Source organism: Linepithema humile, chromosome 5, assembly GCF_040581485.1.
Source record: "Linepithema humile isolate Giens D197 chromosome 5, Lhum_UNIL_v1.0, whole genome shotgun sequence".
NCBI classification, from domain to species: Eukaryota; Metazoa; Arthropoda; class Insecta; order Hymenoptera; family Formicidae; genus Linepithema; species Linepithema humile.
In genome coordinates this window covers 14,448,176-14,466,339 of record NC_090132.1, presented here as the reverse complement: position 1 = coordinate 14,466,339, position 18,164 = coordinate 14,448,176, and the positions used below count along the sequence as shown (strand labels likewise).

Below are 18,164 nucleotides of genomic sequence, written 5' to 3'. Positions count from 1 at the left end.
AATATCTCTAGACAAAAAACTATTCATTTTTAAGCTTTGTTCCCATTGAGACTTTCGATTAGCATCAATATTATCAAGTATAGAAAATCAGAAAAGCTGTCAAAATTTCTTAAAATCTTTTAACATTGAAGAAATTGTCGATAATAATATTAATAATCAAATCAGTGATCAAAAATTAAGTGAGAAGAAAGAAAATGTAAAGAAAAAATGTAGTTATTATTACAAATCTGAACCAGTATTCGTTATCGTAACAATCGTATTAAAGATATTAAAAAATTAATGCTTTTAAAAAATGGTAATAACGTCAATCAACCGACTTTAATTAATAAACAACCCTATTTTGCAAGAAATACTTGTCCATTCAATTCTGTAAGATAATAACTAGAGTCTGTAATATTTTAAATAAATGATAAAAGGGTGAATGTTCGGCAACGACTATTTTTTGAATGATAGGACTGTTACGTCCTTTCTGACCTTATTTATTTTACTCGAAATTATTCCGGCAAACGTTATTGTATTGTCAGGAACGGCAGTTTATGAAGAAAAGGAATCGACACTGTTACTTGATTGAACACTTTAATGTTTAATTTAAATAATAATATTGGTAATTTTTCTAAGTTTGACTTCGCCCAAATTTTACAAGATCTGATTCTCGACAAACTTCCGACTGTCTCTCTAATATATATTTCACTTCGCGACCTATGCCTTTGACCCGACGTTAGAGAGTGATTTTCGATTTACATTTCTCTAACAAGTCACCTCTTAAAAACATTCTAGAAAAGACATTGAAATATATACCATACTGGAACGAGCACGCCTTTGTTCTCGACCGGTCAGATGGAGATAGCTGTTCGGACCCGGATCTCTCTATCTAACCAACAGTTTTGGTCACGTGTTCACAGCTACTATTAGTCGAGAGTAGACGAGATAGAAAGAGAAATCCGGTACTGAGTCACTGCCTTGTCTGACCGTTTTGTCGAATGGAGGGGGTAGCCTGTGCTCGTTCCAGTATGGTATATAGTTCAATGAGAAAAGATGAACGGATACAGTATTATTCTTAAAATATGGGGCGGGAGCGCGCCCGCGCAGAATCGATATGTGCGAGGCGCTGCTCGATACTTTGGCTGCCGTCAGCTGGCGCCGTCTATCGTTTGATTTCATTGCCATCTTTCAATTCTATAATACAAATATTATCCACAGCGGCTATGGATAAATCACAATATTTTACATCAATAGAATCAAATGCCAACAAGACAATGTAATTTATTCTTAACTTTATTAAAAGGGGATCTTGTGCGAATATTTACCGATTGTTTAGTACGCGTACCAAGTACTAAATCAGCTTTTTTGATTGGTGTAGATTTTATACTAAACGATTTATACCTATTGGAAAAGCAGATTTAGTATTTGGTACGCGTACTAAACAATCGGTGTAAATTAAGCCATAGATGACAAATGAATACATATACCAGCGCTCGGAATTAGTTGCACATTTCGGGCCGATTTCCGAGACGACGCCTTCTGTTCCCCCACTACCGCCCGGCCGCTGGCGGCCGAGCCGCCGATAGCTCTGGCGCAGGAGCGTTTTATATAAAAAATAGGCTGGGTTGTTGAGGTACCTCTCAAAAAATAGTAATATTTTCTTTGTTACATAAATAATGTTTATTTTCATTAATAATTAAATATATATATATTATGTATTAATAAAAATAAACATTATTTATGTAGTGAAGAAAATGTTACGATTTCTTGAAAGATGCCTAAACAATCCAGCCTATTTTTAATATAAAACGCTCTTGAGCCAGAGTTATCGGCGGCTCGGCCGCCAGCGGCCGGGCGGTAGTGGGGAAACAGTAGGCGTCGTCTTGGAAATCGGCCCGAAATGTGCAACTAATTCCGAGCGCTGACATATACTACTGTGAACTTTAAAAGAGTAGAGATAAACAAAACATTGTGAAAAAAACATAGAGCAGCATTGCCGAGAGATGTCTACATTTGTCGCAACGACAAAGATTTTGATTGGCTAGCGATAATTATTTGTTTCGTAAAGCACGAACTAAAAACATTGTGAGGAAATCTATCTTTTCAAAATTAATTCAAATAATTTTTAATCATAATTAAAAGATTTCTATAAAAGAACCCCGCACAAACATTATGAAAAGTGGCCATTGGTTAAATTCGCCGAAATTGCAGTATCATTTATTGATGCTGATCAAAAGTCTCAATGGGAACGAAGCTTAAAAATTAATAGTTTTTCGTCTAGAGATATTTTAAAAGTCTTTCACTTTTAACTTTTGCTATGTTGTGATGACATAGCCGTGATATAATGCCGGCTAATGTGTATGCTGTGTGTGTGGGTATATGCTGTGTTGTTGTGTATATACACGCACGTACTCACCCACCACTCACTCGCATACACACCTACATGATACATGCAGCACACACACGCACGCACGCACACGCATATGCACGCACAGGCGCGCATACGCACGCACACGCATGCGCACCTGCTCCGTACTCCGTACCCGCCATATTCAAATAAAAATTATTTATCTTGCGTTTTAAACAAAAACAAATGTTGGAATTATAAATTTAACCAATTATTAATAATGTACAAACGACGTACAAACGATTAAGCACGATAAATTCATAAATTATAGTTTACGTGACGTAATTGCGACATAAGGGGGGCTAACTATCTTTGGCACAGTTACGAAAACGTTGTATTTTTTTTTTAAATTAACGAAAAATGTACAAACGATAAAAATCATAGTACATTCATGTACAAATAATGTACAATCCGAATATATAAATGTTTTTACGATTTGCGTTAGGAGGGGGGCCAACTATATAGACCTATATTATGGATCTATTAATATGTTTTATTATAGCTGCGCATGATCTTTTTTCATTTTAGTATATATTACGGACAGCAATATGAGTTATTATATTAAAATGATTTTATGTATGCGCATGTGCAATAAAATAAATTTTCTCGTCATTTCGATAGAACTATAATTGAGAATAACATTATCGGCGTAGCCTACAGACCACGGTGTAAGAATATAAGGTGATTTCACGGCAACAAATTTTTGTGATTTTTCTGTCTTTGTTCCACATTGAACCGCTAGGTGGCTACGTGTTGAGGGACTTTAAATATATATATATATATATATATATATAAATTTTATTAAAATTTTATTGTCCTGCGGAACTTAATTATAAATATTCATTTTCTTAAAGAAACTTAATTTTCTATAAAAACTGGAATACATTATTAATTATTTTTTCTGCAAATTTAACTTAGAATAATTTGTTATAAAAAAATAAAATATTTTGTCAGTAATATATATTTTTATACACAATGTTAAAAGTTTTATTTTAAAAAATTTGTATTATTTAGGACTATAATTATATATAGATATGCTTTAGAGATTCATCATCTATCCTTTTCTATCCACATCTATCCATATCTTCTATTCTTTTTTACTTGGGATTTTGCACCAACGTGACATCTTGTGTGACATGCCTTAACTATGACATCTTGATCACAGATTTTTTGATAGAATACAATGGTCGTGAAATCACCTTATATTCTTACACCGTGCTACAGACTTACGCCGCGCAGGTCCGTGTGTACGCATTTGTTTGTAGTGGTAACTCAATACACTGACGTGTGGTCTGTGTACGCGTCGGATAGTTTGTAAACAAACTACGCTTGCGATTGTTCCTCGACTGAAATTTCGTCGCAAGGCTGCAATATAATGTATGTACGAGACGACATAGGCGTATACAAGATGTCAAATAAATATGAATTAAATATGACAAAGTAATAAATAAAAAATATACATATAATACTATATATATCACTGTAGAAAAATGTCATATATTTTTCTTATTTTTATTTTTATGTAGTAAATACAAAATAACTAATTAATCAATTAATTAATATATACTGTGGCGGCTCACCGCCACACCGCTGCACTGACGCGGTATAATACATCGCGGCGCCGCTACGCGCCGCAGGCCTTCTACCAGTTACAAGCTTGCGGACCCACCGCCAGGTTGCGCAGGCGGTGAAGAACCTTCTCGCGATCAAGCTTCGATCGACGAGATATAAAAGAGCTGCTCCGCAGATCTTTCCTCACTCACTCGCTTCAAGGCGAGCTCTCCCCAGGGCCCTTGAACTGAGTCGTACTCTGCCTCGGCAGAATCTAACAGAGACACATAGTCTCGCCGTTTTTCTCACACTGCCTCGCAAGGCGTGTAAAAAGAAAGCAGAGTCCCAGCATCGGCCACGCACTTCAACCAAGCGGCCCGCGGATACTCCACTTTCGCCGTCACCTCCTCAGTCTCTAGTGTGGAAATTAATCCCACTAGAGTTCTGCGTCCGGTTGACTCGACCACCAAGGGACACGCTCACTCAAGGCGACATCCGAATTCGGAGACCTCTCTCTCCTCGGTACACGGAGCAATCCGTAATTCCGAGAGCCGAGACGGTTGCCACCACCAGCACACCAGAGACTCGATCCATCGCAGTACAGACTTCACCGCTCAGAGCCTGCTCAGAGAGCAGTTGTCAGACGGAAGACCACTTCCCGAACGGAGTTCCACCGACGCCGGGAAAGGGGCTGCAACGAGCTAACTCAGTTGAACCGTCCTTTTTAGGACCCGTTCAACACACTAAGACGCGGCCGGTAATTTCTTACCGCGCCCGTCAATTTTTCTTTTGATTCTCGGCCTTACACTCTTGCCGAGAAAGCGCCTCTGGCGCCCTTAATCAAATCAAACACAAAACTTGTACATTACTCTACTTCTCTGACGAGGAAAAATAAAATATATTTTTCTAAGAAATTGGTCTCAATATCTTTCAACCAAGTCGAACACAATCCTTAGGCAATACGCCTATAAACTGGTGACCCCGACGACTGGTTAAAGCAAATGAGCCAATCAGAGAAGGCCGGCGATATGCCAGGCGCCGACGCAGCACAAATCGGCAGAGTATCGGTGCGAGTACCACCTTTTTGGCCGGAGGAACCAGAATTATGGTTCGCCCAATTAGAGAGCCAGTTCCTGCTGAGCGCCGTCACGTCGGATTCAACCAAGTATGCGTACGCAATCTCGCAAATCGAAACAAAATACATCAAGGAAATCAAAGACGTGATAACGAATCCTCCGACATGCGGGAAATACGAAGCCGTAAAAAGGGCACTCATTCAAAGGCTGAGCGACTCACAGGAACACCGCATCCGCCAATTATTAGAGCGAGAGGAACTTGGCGACCGAAAGCCATCGCAGTTCCTGCGCCATCTAAGGACGCTCGCGGGCAATGCCGTGCCTGATCAACTCCTGCGCACGCTATGGCTGGGGCGTTTACCGGCCCAAATGCAGATCATACTAGCGACGCGAGCTGACGATCTTCTCGAGGACGTGGCGGAACAGGCCGACCGTGTCTACGAAGTCACATGCCGAACAGTCGCAGTTTTGGACAAGCCGAAGGAGACGAAATCAAAACCTACCGGCTCGCTCGAGGACCAGATTCAGGCATTGGTCAAGCAAGTCGCCGCACTCAACACGCGATTGGGCCGGCAGGAGCACCGCCACAAACAACAGCGCCACAGATCGCGCAGCCGCAGCCGGACCAAATCAAATTCGGAAGAAGACAGCGAGTTTTGCTTTTTCCATCGGCGATTCGGCAGCAAGGCAAGAAAGTGTACAGAGCCTTGTACATACAAGGAGAAGAAGAAGGAAAAAACGGAAAACTAGACGGTCCGGAATCAATGGCGGCAGACGGCCCGGACCCGAAACCATGCCGCCTTGTAATAACCGAGCGACAAACAAAAGTTCGGTACCTCATCGACACGGGATCAGACATAAGTGTCTACCCGCGCTCGATGGTACGCGGACGGATGTCCGGAGCAACGCAAGCCCTGTTTGCAGCCAACGGAACTGTCATTCACACCTACGGGTGGATCGCGCTTCAGCTCAACATCGGATTGAGGCGCGCCTTCCAATGGAAATTCATCGTAGCTGACGTCACACAGCCAATCATCGGCTCCGATTTCCTTGGGCATTTCCATCTCCTGCCGGATGTAAGGAGAGGCAAACTTTTGGACGCTACGACGGGATTGGCCACAAACAGCCTGCAGAGCAGAACCGGACAAACATCGATTAAGACATTACTACAGGAAACAGCTTTTCACGCCTTATTGGCTGAATTTCCACAGCTCACTAGACCAACCGGAAAGACGGAATCCGCGCCGCACTCAACGATGCATTACATCGAAACAACACCGGGACCACCGGAAGCATGCAGGCCGAGGAGACTGGCGCCGGAGAAGCTAAAAGAAGCAAAACAACAGTTCGATCTTTTACTGCAAGAAGGAGTAATCGCGCCGTCCAAGAGCGCATGGGCCTCACCGTTGCATATGGCACCGAAGAAAGGTGGCACGTGGCGACCATGCGGCGATTACAGGAAGCTCAACAACCGAACGGTGCCGGACAGATACCCGATTCCGCACATCGAGGATTTTACACAGGCTCTTCACGGGAAAACAATTTTCTCTACACTGGATCTGGTTAGAGCTTACAACCAGATTCCGGTAAACGCTGAAGACGTGCCAAAAACGGCAATCACCACACCGTTCGGTCTGTTCGAATTTCTCAAAATGCCTTTCGGGTTGAGAAACGCAGCGCAAACGTTCCAGAGATTCATAAATGAGGTGATACGCGGACTCGATTTCTGCTACGCCTACATTGACGACATCCTGGTAGCATCTCACAACGTTGACGAACATAAAGCACATTTAACAGCTTTGTTCCAGAGACTCAGCAAATACGGAATTCAACTAAACCCAGCAAAATGCGTGTTCGGAAAAGAAACCGTAGCATTTTTGGGCTACCAAGTCTCAGCAGAAGGGACGCAACCACTACCGGAAAAAGTCGAGGCCATTCGGAAATTTCCAAAACCGATCACCGTCAAGCAGCTGCGGCAGTTCCTCGGAACCTTAAATTTTTACAGGAGATTCATTCCGGGAGCGGCCATAGACCAAGCAATCTTGAATGACGCGCTAAAAGGGAACAGACCCGGGAAAACACCAATCGAATGGAGCGCAGAACGAGAGGCAGCGTTTGAAACGTGCAGAGAAAGCCTTGCACGGGCAACGCTCTTGGCACATCCGGACCCGAAAGCAGAACTCTCCTTAACAACCGACGCCTCAGATTTCGCAATCGGAGCAGTAATCCACCAACATGGAAAACTCGGACAGCAACCGGTGGCGTTCCTCAGCAAAAAGCTGACCACCGCGCAACAAAAGTACAGTCCGTACGACCGAGAGCTCTTGGCGATATACGCAGCAATCAAACATTTCCGGCACTGGTTAGAAGGAAGGGAGTTCATCATTTACACGGATCACAAACCGCTCGTGTATGCATTTCGAAAAGATCCTTTGCAGAGCTCACCGCGGCAGACACGGCACTTGGAGCTGATCGGGCAATATTCAACCGACATCAGACACGTGGCGGGAAAGGATAACATCGTAGCAGACACACTATCGAGGACGCAGGCTGTCCAGCAAGCAGTAAACTTTGCAGAGCTCGCAAAATCTCAAAAAGACGACGCCGAAATACAAGCATTACTCAAAGGGAATACGAAGTTGCAGCTTAAAGAAACCGTAATTCCCGGCACAGATATCAAACTGATGTGTGATACATCGACGGGCATCCCACGACCATACGTCACGCAACAATTCCGAAAGCAAATCTTTAAGCATTTGCACGGACTCGCGCACACCGGGATAAAAACCACCGTCAAATTGATCACGCAGCGCTTCGTGTGGACCGGAATAAAAAAGGATTGCCGCAGATGGGCGCAGGCTTGCATTCCCTGCCAGAAATCAAAGGTCCACCGACACACCGTTTCACCAACAGGAAATTACTTGGGGCCTACCAGCAGGTTCCAGCATATACACATGGACATCGTCGGACCTTTGCCTCCATCTCGAGGGAAGAAATACTGCCTCACAATCATTGACAGATTCACACGATGGCCAGAGGCATACCCGATGTCCGACATCACCGCAGAAACGATGGCTCGCCTCTTATTTGAAAACTGGATTGCGCGTTTCGGAGCGCCGGCACGAATCACCACGGACCAGGGACGGCAGTTTGAGTCGGAACTATTTAAGCAGTTGGCCAGACTGACCGGATCGCAACACATCCGAACTACCGCGTACCATCCGGCAGCCAATGGCATGGTAGAGAGACTACACCGGCAACTCAAAGCGGCTATCAAAAGCCACGAAACAGAAGCATGGACGCAAATTCTTCCAGTCATTTTATTAGGCATCCGCGCCGCAGTAAAAGAGGACATCGGAGCCACACCAGCAGAATTAGTTTTCGGAGAGACTATTCGGATTCCCGGACAATTCTTGGACCAAACCAGTAACGAGCAGCCAACGGACGAGTTTGTCCGTCATTTACAAGAAAAAATGAACAAACTCCGTCCACACTTACGACGCCATGGCCACCGCAGCACCTTCGTACACAAGGACCTGGCCACATCGGAAAAAGTTTTCGTCAGACACGATTGCCCGACCAGAGCGTTACAGCAACCGTACGACGGACCATTTAACGTTTTAAGCAGAAACGACAAAGTCTACAGGCTATTGGTCAACGGCAAGCCAATCAACGTCTCGATTGACCGATTGAAACCGGCTTACACGTTGGACGACGATGAGCAACCAATCGAACCAACACCAGCCGACCAACCAAAGCCCTCCGCAACCAACAAGACGAGGAGCGGCAGAACTTCAAAACCAACCGTGCGTTTCCAGGCTTAAAAACTGCCAAGGGGGTCCTGTGGCGGCTCACCGCCACACCGCTGCACTGACGCGGTATAATACATCGCGGCGCCGCTACGCGCCGCAGGCCTTCTACCAGTTACAAGCTTGCGGACCCACCGCCAGGTTGCGCAGGCGGTGAAGAACCTTCTCGCGATCAAGCTTCGATCGACGAGATATAAAAGAGCTGCTCCGCAGATCTTTCCTCACTCACTCGCTTCAAGGCGAGCTCTCCCCAGGGCCCTTGAACTGAGTCGTACTCTGCCTCGGCAGAATCTAACAGAGACACATAGTCTCGCCGTTTTTCTCACACTGCCTCGCAAGGCGTGTAAAAAGAAAGCAGAGTCCCAGCATCGGCCACGCACTTCAACCAAGCGGCCCGCGGATACTCCACTTTCGCCGTCACCTCCTCAGTCTCTAGTGTGGAAATTAATCCCACTAGAGTTCTGCGTCCGGTTGACTCGACCACCAAGGGACACGCTCACTCAAGGCGACATCCGAATTCGGAGACCTCTCTCTCCTCGGTACACGGAGCAATCCGTAATTCCGAGAGCCGAGACGGTTGCCACCACCAGCACACCAGAGACTCGATCCATCGCAGTACAGACTTCACCGCTCAGAGCCTGCTCAGAGAGCAGTTGTCAGACGGAAGACCACTTCCCGAACGGAGTTCCACCGACGCCGGGAAAGGGGCTGCAACGAGCTAACTCAGTTGAACCGTCCTTTTTAGGACCCGTTCAACACACTAAGACGCGGCCGGTAATTTCTTACCGCGCCCGTCAATTTTTCTTTTGATTCTCGGCCTTACACTCTTGCCGAGAAAGCGCCTCTGGCGCCCTTAATCAAATCAAACACAAAACTTGTACATTACTCTACTTCTCTGACGAGGAAAAATAAAATATATTTTTCTAAGAAATTGGTCTCAATATCTTTCAACCAAGTCGAACACAATCCTTAGGCAATACGCCTATATATACATATACACATATATTGAATAAATAGTTATCTTTATTCTGTATTTTATATGATAATAACTGAAATAATAAGAGTATATATCATTTCAGTTATATAAAATACAAAATAAGGATAACTATATTTAATATGTATATGTATGTATTGAATAATTAATTAATTTATTTATTTTGTATTAATTACAATAAAAATAGGGAAAGCATATAACATTTTTTTCCAATTAGATATATAGTATTATACCTAGTCTCGCCATAAATTCTGTCAGTAATATTACAGCGCTCGATAACGCATGAATTTTGGTCGTCACAATGTGGCCACACTGCAGGTGAGTTGTGTGAACGATGTAATAAATAATTGCTAGAGCCAACTTTGTTCAGTATGTTTACTTTTTGTACAATAACAACATTGTAAGATTGCGCCGAGATCTTCCGTCAGGCGGCGCCAGCTCGTGGCTGCCCAAAATCAAGATTTATAGAGAGAAGGTTACCTCATGCGCAAAGAGGGACGAGCGGCAAGAGGGGCAAATGCAGAGAGGGGCGAGCGGCAAGAGCGGCAATGATGATCTCATCGGCAAACCAGTGATGCGATCTTTCCCACAGCGGATACGTGACGTAGCGCTTCTGTAAGGTTGTGTGAGGCAGCCGAGCACAGCCGAGCCGGGACCGCTGTGGGAAAGATCGCATCACTGCGGCAAACAGAAGCTATCTCAGACAGCTACTGTTTGTCGATGAGATCATCATGCTCTCCCCTTCCTTCATCGCCCCTCGCCATCAAGCTGTTTCTAGCTCCCCCCTCCTTTCATCGCTCCTCGCCATCAAACTGTTTCTAGCTCCCCCCTTACTTCATCGTCCCTCGCCCTCAACCGGTTTTACTGAGGTAACCTTCTCTCTATAGATCTTGGCCCAAAATAAGCGTACGATCAGCTGGGCGTTAATCGATACTGCGCGAGCGCGATCACGCGCAGTAATCGGAGGAAACCGGGAAGGTTCTCGAAAATACGAGAACCTTCCAAAAAGCTTACCTTATTGCGAGAGTAATTGCAAAAATCACTCTCTATCGCCGATCGAACGAATACAGTCGCAGTTGCCGAATTAAATAGAGAGACAGTCGGATCGTATAATTAATACTTAAGAACTTAGTCAAATTTCCTTGTTCGGAGTAACAGGGCCGGAGACTTCTATATGGAAGGTGTGGAGTACTCCACACCTCGATTCCTTGAAGGTGTGGAATTCCACACCCCGAACATGGCGTATTTAAAATATATTCTCACATAAAATATTTAGACCCGTCTATGACAATAGTTGTCAGTAGAATATAAACAATAATATTGTTCATCATATTATTAATGGTTGCTGAGTTAATTATATGATTGGCCAATTACGGCTTGTAAAGCCCGTATCAGACGACGCATTGAAGATTGAGATTAAAGATTAAAATTTGACCTATCAGAATAAAGAACTTTTAATTTCTTTTGTTTCGATTGGTCAAATTTCAATTTTTAATCTTTAATCTTCAATCTTCAATGCGTCGTCTGATACGGGCTTAACACCAGTTGCGCTTCTCTGATTATCTAGGACTCTATAGTTAATCCTAAAAGATATGTCTACACATTAATACTTTGAATATAGAAATAAGAACAAAGATAGAACCATTTATTTATCAATCATAACTAAAAACTAATTACATAAAAATGAATATTTATTGAGACTAATTAAATATATATTTATAGACTAGCTCTATCTGAAGCTATCTGAAAAGAATTATAAAATTATATAAAAATTCTGAACTTTTTTTTATATGAAGATTCTTAAAAATTTTATAAAAAATTCTAAGAAAAACTCAAATCCTTGTGAAAATTTGTCTCAAAATTTTTTATATTATTTTTCAGAATTTTTATGTAAATTTCAAAGTTTTGAATGCGTAAGTATCACGTTAGAATACGCGCATTTTGAACACACGATTAATGCAGTTTCCAAGCCAATGCGATGATACGCGCATTAAAAGCGCGTTGTACGCGCATTGGCGCTTCTCGGGGAGATGAAGCTACGTGTAATAGCAAAGTGACGATCGCCTCCCCACTTCTTGTGGAGACGACTGTCACTTGTCACTTACACATTATCTATGAAAGACTCACGCGAAGGATCATAACTGTGTGTGTGTGTGTGTATTCGGTGTTACAACCGTGCCCGAAATTCAGCTCGAAATTCAGGAACCACGCAAGGAGTTTTAACTTGAATACTTTCATCTCCATGGAAAAGTTCTTATTAAAAAAAGGAAAAAAAAATCAAACGAAACAGAATTTGAATACCCAACTCCTCTTTCAAATTCAGATGAGAATTCAAATAAAAATTCAAAGGCTATCGATAGATTTTCGATTGATGACGGAAACGAAGAAAAAAAACGGTAATAAGTAAATATTTTCTTCTCTGATCGTTATCAATATATAATTTTTATATTTATATTTTAATTATTTTTCTGCCTGAAAATTTTATTTAAAACATTTACTTAAGATAATCATATTCAATGTATGTCATTTGTTTTTTTGTTTTTACTTTATTCGGCTGTCACGTTTTGTATTAAATTTTGCATCACTTATTATTTCCTAATGATATAATTCACTTTCATTAAAATATTCAAAGCTGATAAAATGATTACATTATATATAGAAATGAGCTTCGTGTAATAACTACTAGAAAATTTTACAATAAATTTTTAAGAGATAAAAGTAACAAGAATTGCAGCAACGTCATCAGAACTACCTTACAAAATTGAAATGCACAAGCATAAAAAAAAGCGAAAAATAACTAAAGCAATTTATGTCAGTTACACTTTCTTTCCAGATGCTAAAATGCTATCGTCATTTAGTCGTTGGCAATGTACGTATAACTGGCTAAAACTTAATTCGGCAAAAAAAGCAGTCTGCTTAGTATGTACGGAAGCAGTAATGCTGCAATTACCTTTGTCAGCGACAGCAAACTGTAAGGGGCTGAGCACAATAAAAGGAATAAGGAACAGGGAACAGAGAATAGGGAACAAGGAATACTGGGAACAAGAAATTACGCACAACGGAGGAATAGGGAATAGGAAACAAGAAATAAAGTATGACCGACGAGCAGATTGTATTATTATTAAGTACATCGGTTTTGCAAATGGGATTAATATATTTACGAAATAAGGAGAAAAAAAGACACAAATTATGGAGAACACGTAGATGGTGGGTTCGTCCTATTAATCTTCAACGTGATCAGTTGGGTGATTTTTGCACGTTATTTCAAGAGCTAAAACATGACCCAGAACTATTTTTTCGATATTTGAGAATGTCAAAAGAGATATTCAATAAGTTGTTGGAAAAAGTGTCAGTGTATCTGATAAAAACTAGCCACAGAAAACCACTGCTTCCAGAACAACGCTTAGTAATAACGCTGAGGTAAATTACATTACTTTTTTATGTATAATTCTCTTGCAATTTATAGAAGATTATTTATAACTTTTCAATTTATTCAGGTATTTAGCTGCAGGAGATCTACCTCTCTCTATCGCATTGCAATATCGTGTAGGAGAATCGACAGTGCGTCAAATAATCAGTGAAACATGCTCTGTGCTAATAAAAGTATTGTCTCCTGTCTATCTAAAGCCACCAAATGAAGTAGAATGGCTGAAAATTAGTCATGGCTTTTATGAGAAATGGAATATGCCCAATTGCGTAGGAGCTGTGGACGGGAAACATATTCAAATTGAAGCTCCGCCAAATTCTGGTTCAATTTGTTTTAATTATAAAAAAACATTTAGCACAGTTCTAATGGCAGCTTGCGATCATGAATATAAATTTACTATAATTGATATCGGAGCTTATGGAAGTGAAAGTAATGGTGGCATTTTGGCAAGATCATCTTTTGGAGTAGCAATAGATAACGATGATTTAAAACTACCTGCAAATTCTGCAGTTCTTCCAGGTTCTAATCAAGCAACGCCTTATTTCTTTGTTGGTGACGAAGCTTTTAAGATGTCACGTCATATGATGCGCCCTTATCCGGGTAGAAATCTGACTGTAGAAAAAAAAAAATTTAATTACAGACTTTCTCGGGCCAGACGTGTCATCGAAAATGCATTCGGAATTTTAGTTGCACGCTGGCGCATATTTTGCAAACCCATCAAGATGAATCTTGAAAAAATAGAAATTATGACAGCTGCATGTATATGCCTTCATAATTTTATTATAACTGAAGAGAAATTACAATCGATTTCTGAACGGCAATATGCATCTCTTTAATGCATTGACGCAGAAGATGATCGAGGAAATGTGAGACTAGGTGAATGGAGACATTCTAATAATAATCGTATGACACCGCTCGCTAATACTAGTGCTCATCGAACTACTAATGAAGCCTATCATCAACGTGATGTTTTATGTAAATAGATGAGCCCTGAAGGTCAAGTACCTTGGCAACTGGAATATGTTTTAAGAGGACGACATGCAGATGATCATAACACAACTATGTCATCTTCATCGGTGTAGAAATAAATCACAACTAAAGTTTTATGTTCTATAAAATATTTATTTTTGTAACAAAGGAACTTAAACCTTACATTATTTTGTACTTTACATTAATATTTCTTTTCATAAAAAAATTAAAGCTTCATGTTCTATAAAATATTTTCTTTATATAATAATAAAGGAACTTAAACCTTACACTATTGTTATTTTTATCTTACATTAATATTTCTTTTAAAAAAAACATGTCGATAAAATATTATAATTTTTTCCAAATTAGCTTATTATAAATAGTTTGAACATATATTGCAATCATATTAGTTTGAACAAATATTGCATATTAAAATAAGTTTAACTAAAACAAAAATTCAATCAAATAAAAAAAATAAATATCTTTTTATCTATTAATTATTCACAATAAGTATATAATTAATCAGTCTGAGTTATTCATATGATCCATTAAAACTTGCATAATCTTCTTTCGAAGAACAGATTTATTTGGTTCCTGAGCATCTTGCAGTTCTTTGACAATTAAATTTGCCAATGCATGATCTCTCCCTTTATTTTTTTTTTTGTAATGTGGTTTGAGACTTGAACTACCGATGCGGAAACAGCTCTAAAAGAATCCTCAAAAATATCAGAAATTACTTTTTTTTTTGATTTAGTGAATTTAAAATTGTTTAATGATAATGTTGAATCTGGCGCTGATTCAGAATCCTGCAATAAAAACAATTACTGTATAAGTACAACGTTATGAAATCAGTACACAAATAGTCAAAGCATACCGTATTTGTTAAATCCAAAAATGGTTCTCTGCTACTGTTTCCATTATCTGATATATCAGTTTTTGTTACATCCACAAATGATTCTCTGCTACTGTTTCCATTATCTGATATGTCTGTTACACATAAATCATAACTAGCAGATTGATCTTTATTCGTCGAATTATTGTTAACATTGTGAGATGTTGCTGTAGATTTTTTTAAATTAGTATAAGTCCTGAAACATTAAAAATATAGTAAATACAATGATATAAAATAAAAAAATAATACTGATTGTATGAAAATACTTATTAAAACCTCACGCACTTTCTCTTGTACATGTGACTCTCCAAAAAATTCATCGAACTAAATAAATACCAAGGCGTTCGGCTAACTGCCTTTGATCCGCTTCTTCCTTCCAATTCTTGCTTTTGTCGTTCTTTGGCATAATATTGACGTAGTCTTTGCCATCTACTTTGACAAGTACTCACTGCAAAGATTAAGTTTATTTATTGGTTATAGTTATATTTAAGCAGAGACACACAAAAGTTGTTTTCCAAATCAGATATTTACCAGATTGATTCAGAATTGTGGAAATTTCTTCCCAAGACGTTTCTTTTTTGGCAGCATCTTTATAATCTTTTGTTTGTTTATTCCACAAATATGGATATGACCTTACTAAATCAATTAATAACTGGTCACTACTTTTATTGTTTTCAGTTAATTCAAGACATATTTCACTCTCATTATCTGCTGAATCGTCGTTCAAATATGGATTTTGACTGCTATACGCGTGATCACTCATTTTTCACTATAAAATAATTTTTAACCAAATAATTACACGTATGTACAATGAACATGGCATGCGATGTTTTCTCTCGGTTATACATAACCAAGAAACATGTTATGTACGGCGCAGGAATAAAATTTCGTCACTGTTCCTAAGCGCTATTCCTCTGTTCCTCTATTCTGCGTTGATGAATTAGATTTCATGTTTTAATATTGAACTGTTCTCTATTCCCTGTTCCCTGTTCTTTATTCTCTATTCTCTGTTCTTTATTCCTTTTATTGTGCTCAGCCCCTAATGCTTCTCGTTAAGCTTTTGTCGACAATGGTTTTCAATGTTGGAAAAATGCTTTGTCCCAATTCAAAAATCATGAAAGCAGTTAACTTCATCGAGAAGCAATTAAACTATTGGCATCGATAAAAAAGGAAAGTGTAGTCCAGTAACTTTCAACCGCAAAATTAAAAGAGATGTCAGATAATCAAACAGCCTTACATAAAATCTGCACTACAATTTTAATATTAGCCAGACAAGGTTTAGCGTTTCGAGGAGATCAAAATGATAACAATTCAAATTTTATACAATTTTTAAAAATGCGCGCTGAAAACATCCCTGAGTTGAAAAGGCTATTAAATAGAGAAGGCTACAGTTTTACATCTCATCATATTGTAGATAAACTTTTGAATATGATGGCTGATGAAGTAGTAAGGCAGCAACTTTCAGTTATAAAAACTGCTCGTTATTATTCAATTCTTTGAGACGAAACAGCGGACATAACTAGATACAAACAAATCTCCATTTTTTTAAGGATTGCCTCGGACGATTTAGAGACACGTGAAATCTTTCTTGGATCTTATCAAACAGAAAACACGAAAGCTGATACGCTTTTAAATATTGTGCAAGATATATTTACTCGATATGATTTAGATATAAAAAAGTTACGAGGGCAGTGTTATGACGGAGCAGCCAACATGAGTGGACATCTATCGTGGACAAAATCGGAAAACAATCCTCAACTATCTCCGTTTTGCCCAACAAGGTTAATTATAATTATGATATAAATATGGTATAAATATGTATAAAGCAGCCTTTAGTCAATTTGAATTGGGTTTAATTTATTTTAACAAAGTTTTGTTGAGTTATAATTTTATAATTATAATTTCTTGAATTTCCATTACAAACAACAGTTTTTATTGTTCAAGCTGAATTATAAATTTTATATATGGGTAATAATTTAACATATATTATTTTATTTGTATCATTGTTGTTTTAGATGGTGTATGCGAATTAAATCATTAAAAACAGTTCGCGACAATTACGAGGTTATACAGGATTTTTTTGATAAATTGGCAAATGATCCAGAAATTGATCACTCCACTATGGCAAGAGCGTCGGGATTTTTGAATCACATACAAACTTTTGAGTTCTATTTTTTCTTAATCGCAGTAATTGAAATGTTTGATAAAATAGAAGTGCTGAATGTGTGTGTGTGTGTGTGCCTCATTGCAAAATTCTAATCTTTGCGTTAATGCTGGACACGAAAATGTAAATACTGTGATAAACATCCTGTCAAAGGACCGAGATACGAAATTTGCAAAATTATGGGAAAAAACGAATGCAGATATTAAAGTGTTAGGCTTAGAAGATCTAAAATTAAAGCGTCAAAAAAAAATCTCCAAACGTTTCGAACAGACATCTATCGAAAGTACTGCTCACATTTTTAAAACACCTAAAGAATATTACAAAAAAATATTTTTAGAAGTTTTCGATCAAGTGTTAATGTCATTGAATACTAGATTTAGTTTTGAAACAAAACAGTTATTAAATACATTAGAAAACTTTTTGACTGCAAAATCTGAAGACACCGGGGTAATATTTGATTTTTATAATAAGTCCATGCCTAAAAATGCAACAACACCATCAGATGGCGACATCGATGAAGAAAAATTGCTCCGACACCGCGAAATGTTTTTTGATATATTAAATGATAAAAACGTGAAAATTAATACATTCAAGGATGTAGTTACTTTTTTAAGAGATAATAAGACCACACGTGATTTTCTACCAGAATACAACAATCTTGTCAAACTTTTGCTAACTGTTCCAAATTCAATATGTACATGTGAGCGCTCTTTTTCAGCCATGCGACGTCTTAAGACATACTTGCGCAATTCAATGGGGCAAAGGCGACTAAATAGTGTTGCAATATTGCATGTTCATAAGGATGATGCCTCAAATTTAGATCTTGAAACCCTCATGAATAAATTTATATCAAGAAATACGCTCAGAGCAAGTATTTTTGCGACATCACACGA

The 18,164-nt window shown here is 39.3% G+C and overlaps 3 protein-coding genes across 3 annotated transcripts; 2 read left to right on the top strand and 1 right to left on the bottom strand.

The window, feature by feature from the left end:
- The first annotated feature begins 4,941 nt into the window (after positions 1 to 4,941).
- On the top strand, positions 4,942 to 5,766 carry LOC137000193 (uncharacterized). The gene has a single exon (XM_067356149.1). The coding sequence runs from the start codon at positions 4,942 to 4,944 to the stop codon at positions 5,764 to 5,766; it is 825 nt and encodes a 274-aa protein (XP_067212250.1).
- Positions 5,767 to 12,379: 6,613 nt separating this feature from the next.
- Positions 12,380 to 14,083, top strand: LOC137000260 (uncharacterized). The gene has a single exon (XM_067356384.1). The coding sequence runs from the start codon at positions 13,504 to 13,506 to the stop codon at positions 14,080 to 14,082; it is 579 nt and encodes a 192-aa protein (XP_067212485.1). The 5' UTR covers positions 12,380 to 13,503; the 3' UTR covers position 14,083.
- Positions 14,084 to 14,120: 37 nt separating this feature from the next.
- On the bottom strand, positions 14,121 to 17,823 carry LOC105669031 (uncharacterized). The gene is made up of 4 exons (XM_012361772.2): positions 15,639 to 17,823; positions 15,393 to 15,555; positions 15,090 to 15,303; positions 14,121 to 15,021 (listed from the first exon to the last, which is right to left on the bottom strand). Exons 1-4 carry the CDS (start codon positions 15,868 to 15,870, stop codon positions 14,836 to 14,838), a joined length of 795 nt encoding a protein of 264 aa, XP_012217195.2. The 5' UTR covers positions 15,871 to 17,823; the 3' UTR covers positions 14,121 to 14,835.
- Between the last annotated feature and the right edge of the window lie 341 nt (positions 17,824 to 18,164).

Bases quoted from the DNA above. Each gene is read 5' to 3' on its own strand.
- LOC137000193 (XM_067356149.1), top strand. From the start codon at position 4,942: ATGAGCCAATCAGAGAAGGCCGGCGATATGCCAGGCGCCGACGCAGCA.
- LOC137000260 (XM_067356384.1), top strand. From the start codon at position 13,504: ATGCCCAATTGCGTAGGAGCTGTGGACGGGAAACATATTCAAATTGAA.
- LOC105669031 (XM_012361772.2), bottom strand. From the start codon at position 15,870: ATGAGTGATCACGCGTATAGCAGTCAAAATCCATATTTGAACGACGAT. The intron at 15,304-15,392 runs GTGCGTGAGGTT...TTAATGTTTCAG, and splicing joins AGTCACATGTACAAGAGAAA to GACTTATACTAATTTAAAAA. The intron at 15,022-15,089 runs GTATGCTTTGAC...TTTTTATTGCAG, and splicing joins TTTTGGATTTAACAAATACG to GATTCTGAATCAGCGCCAGA.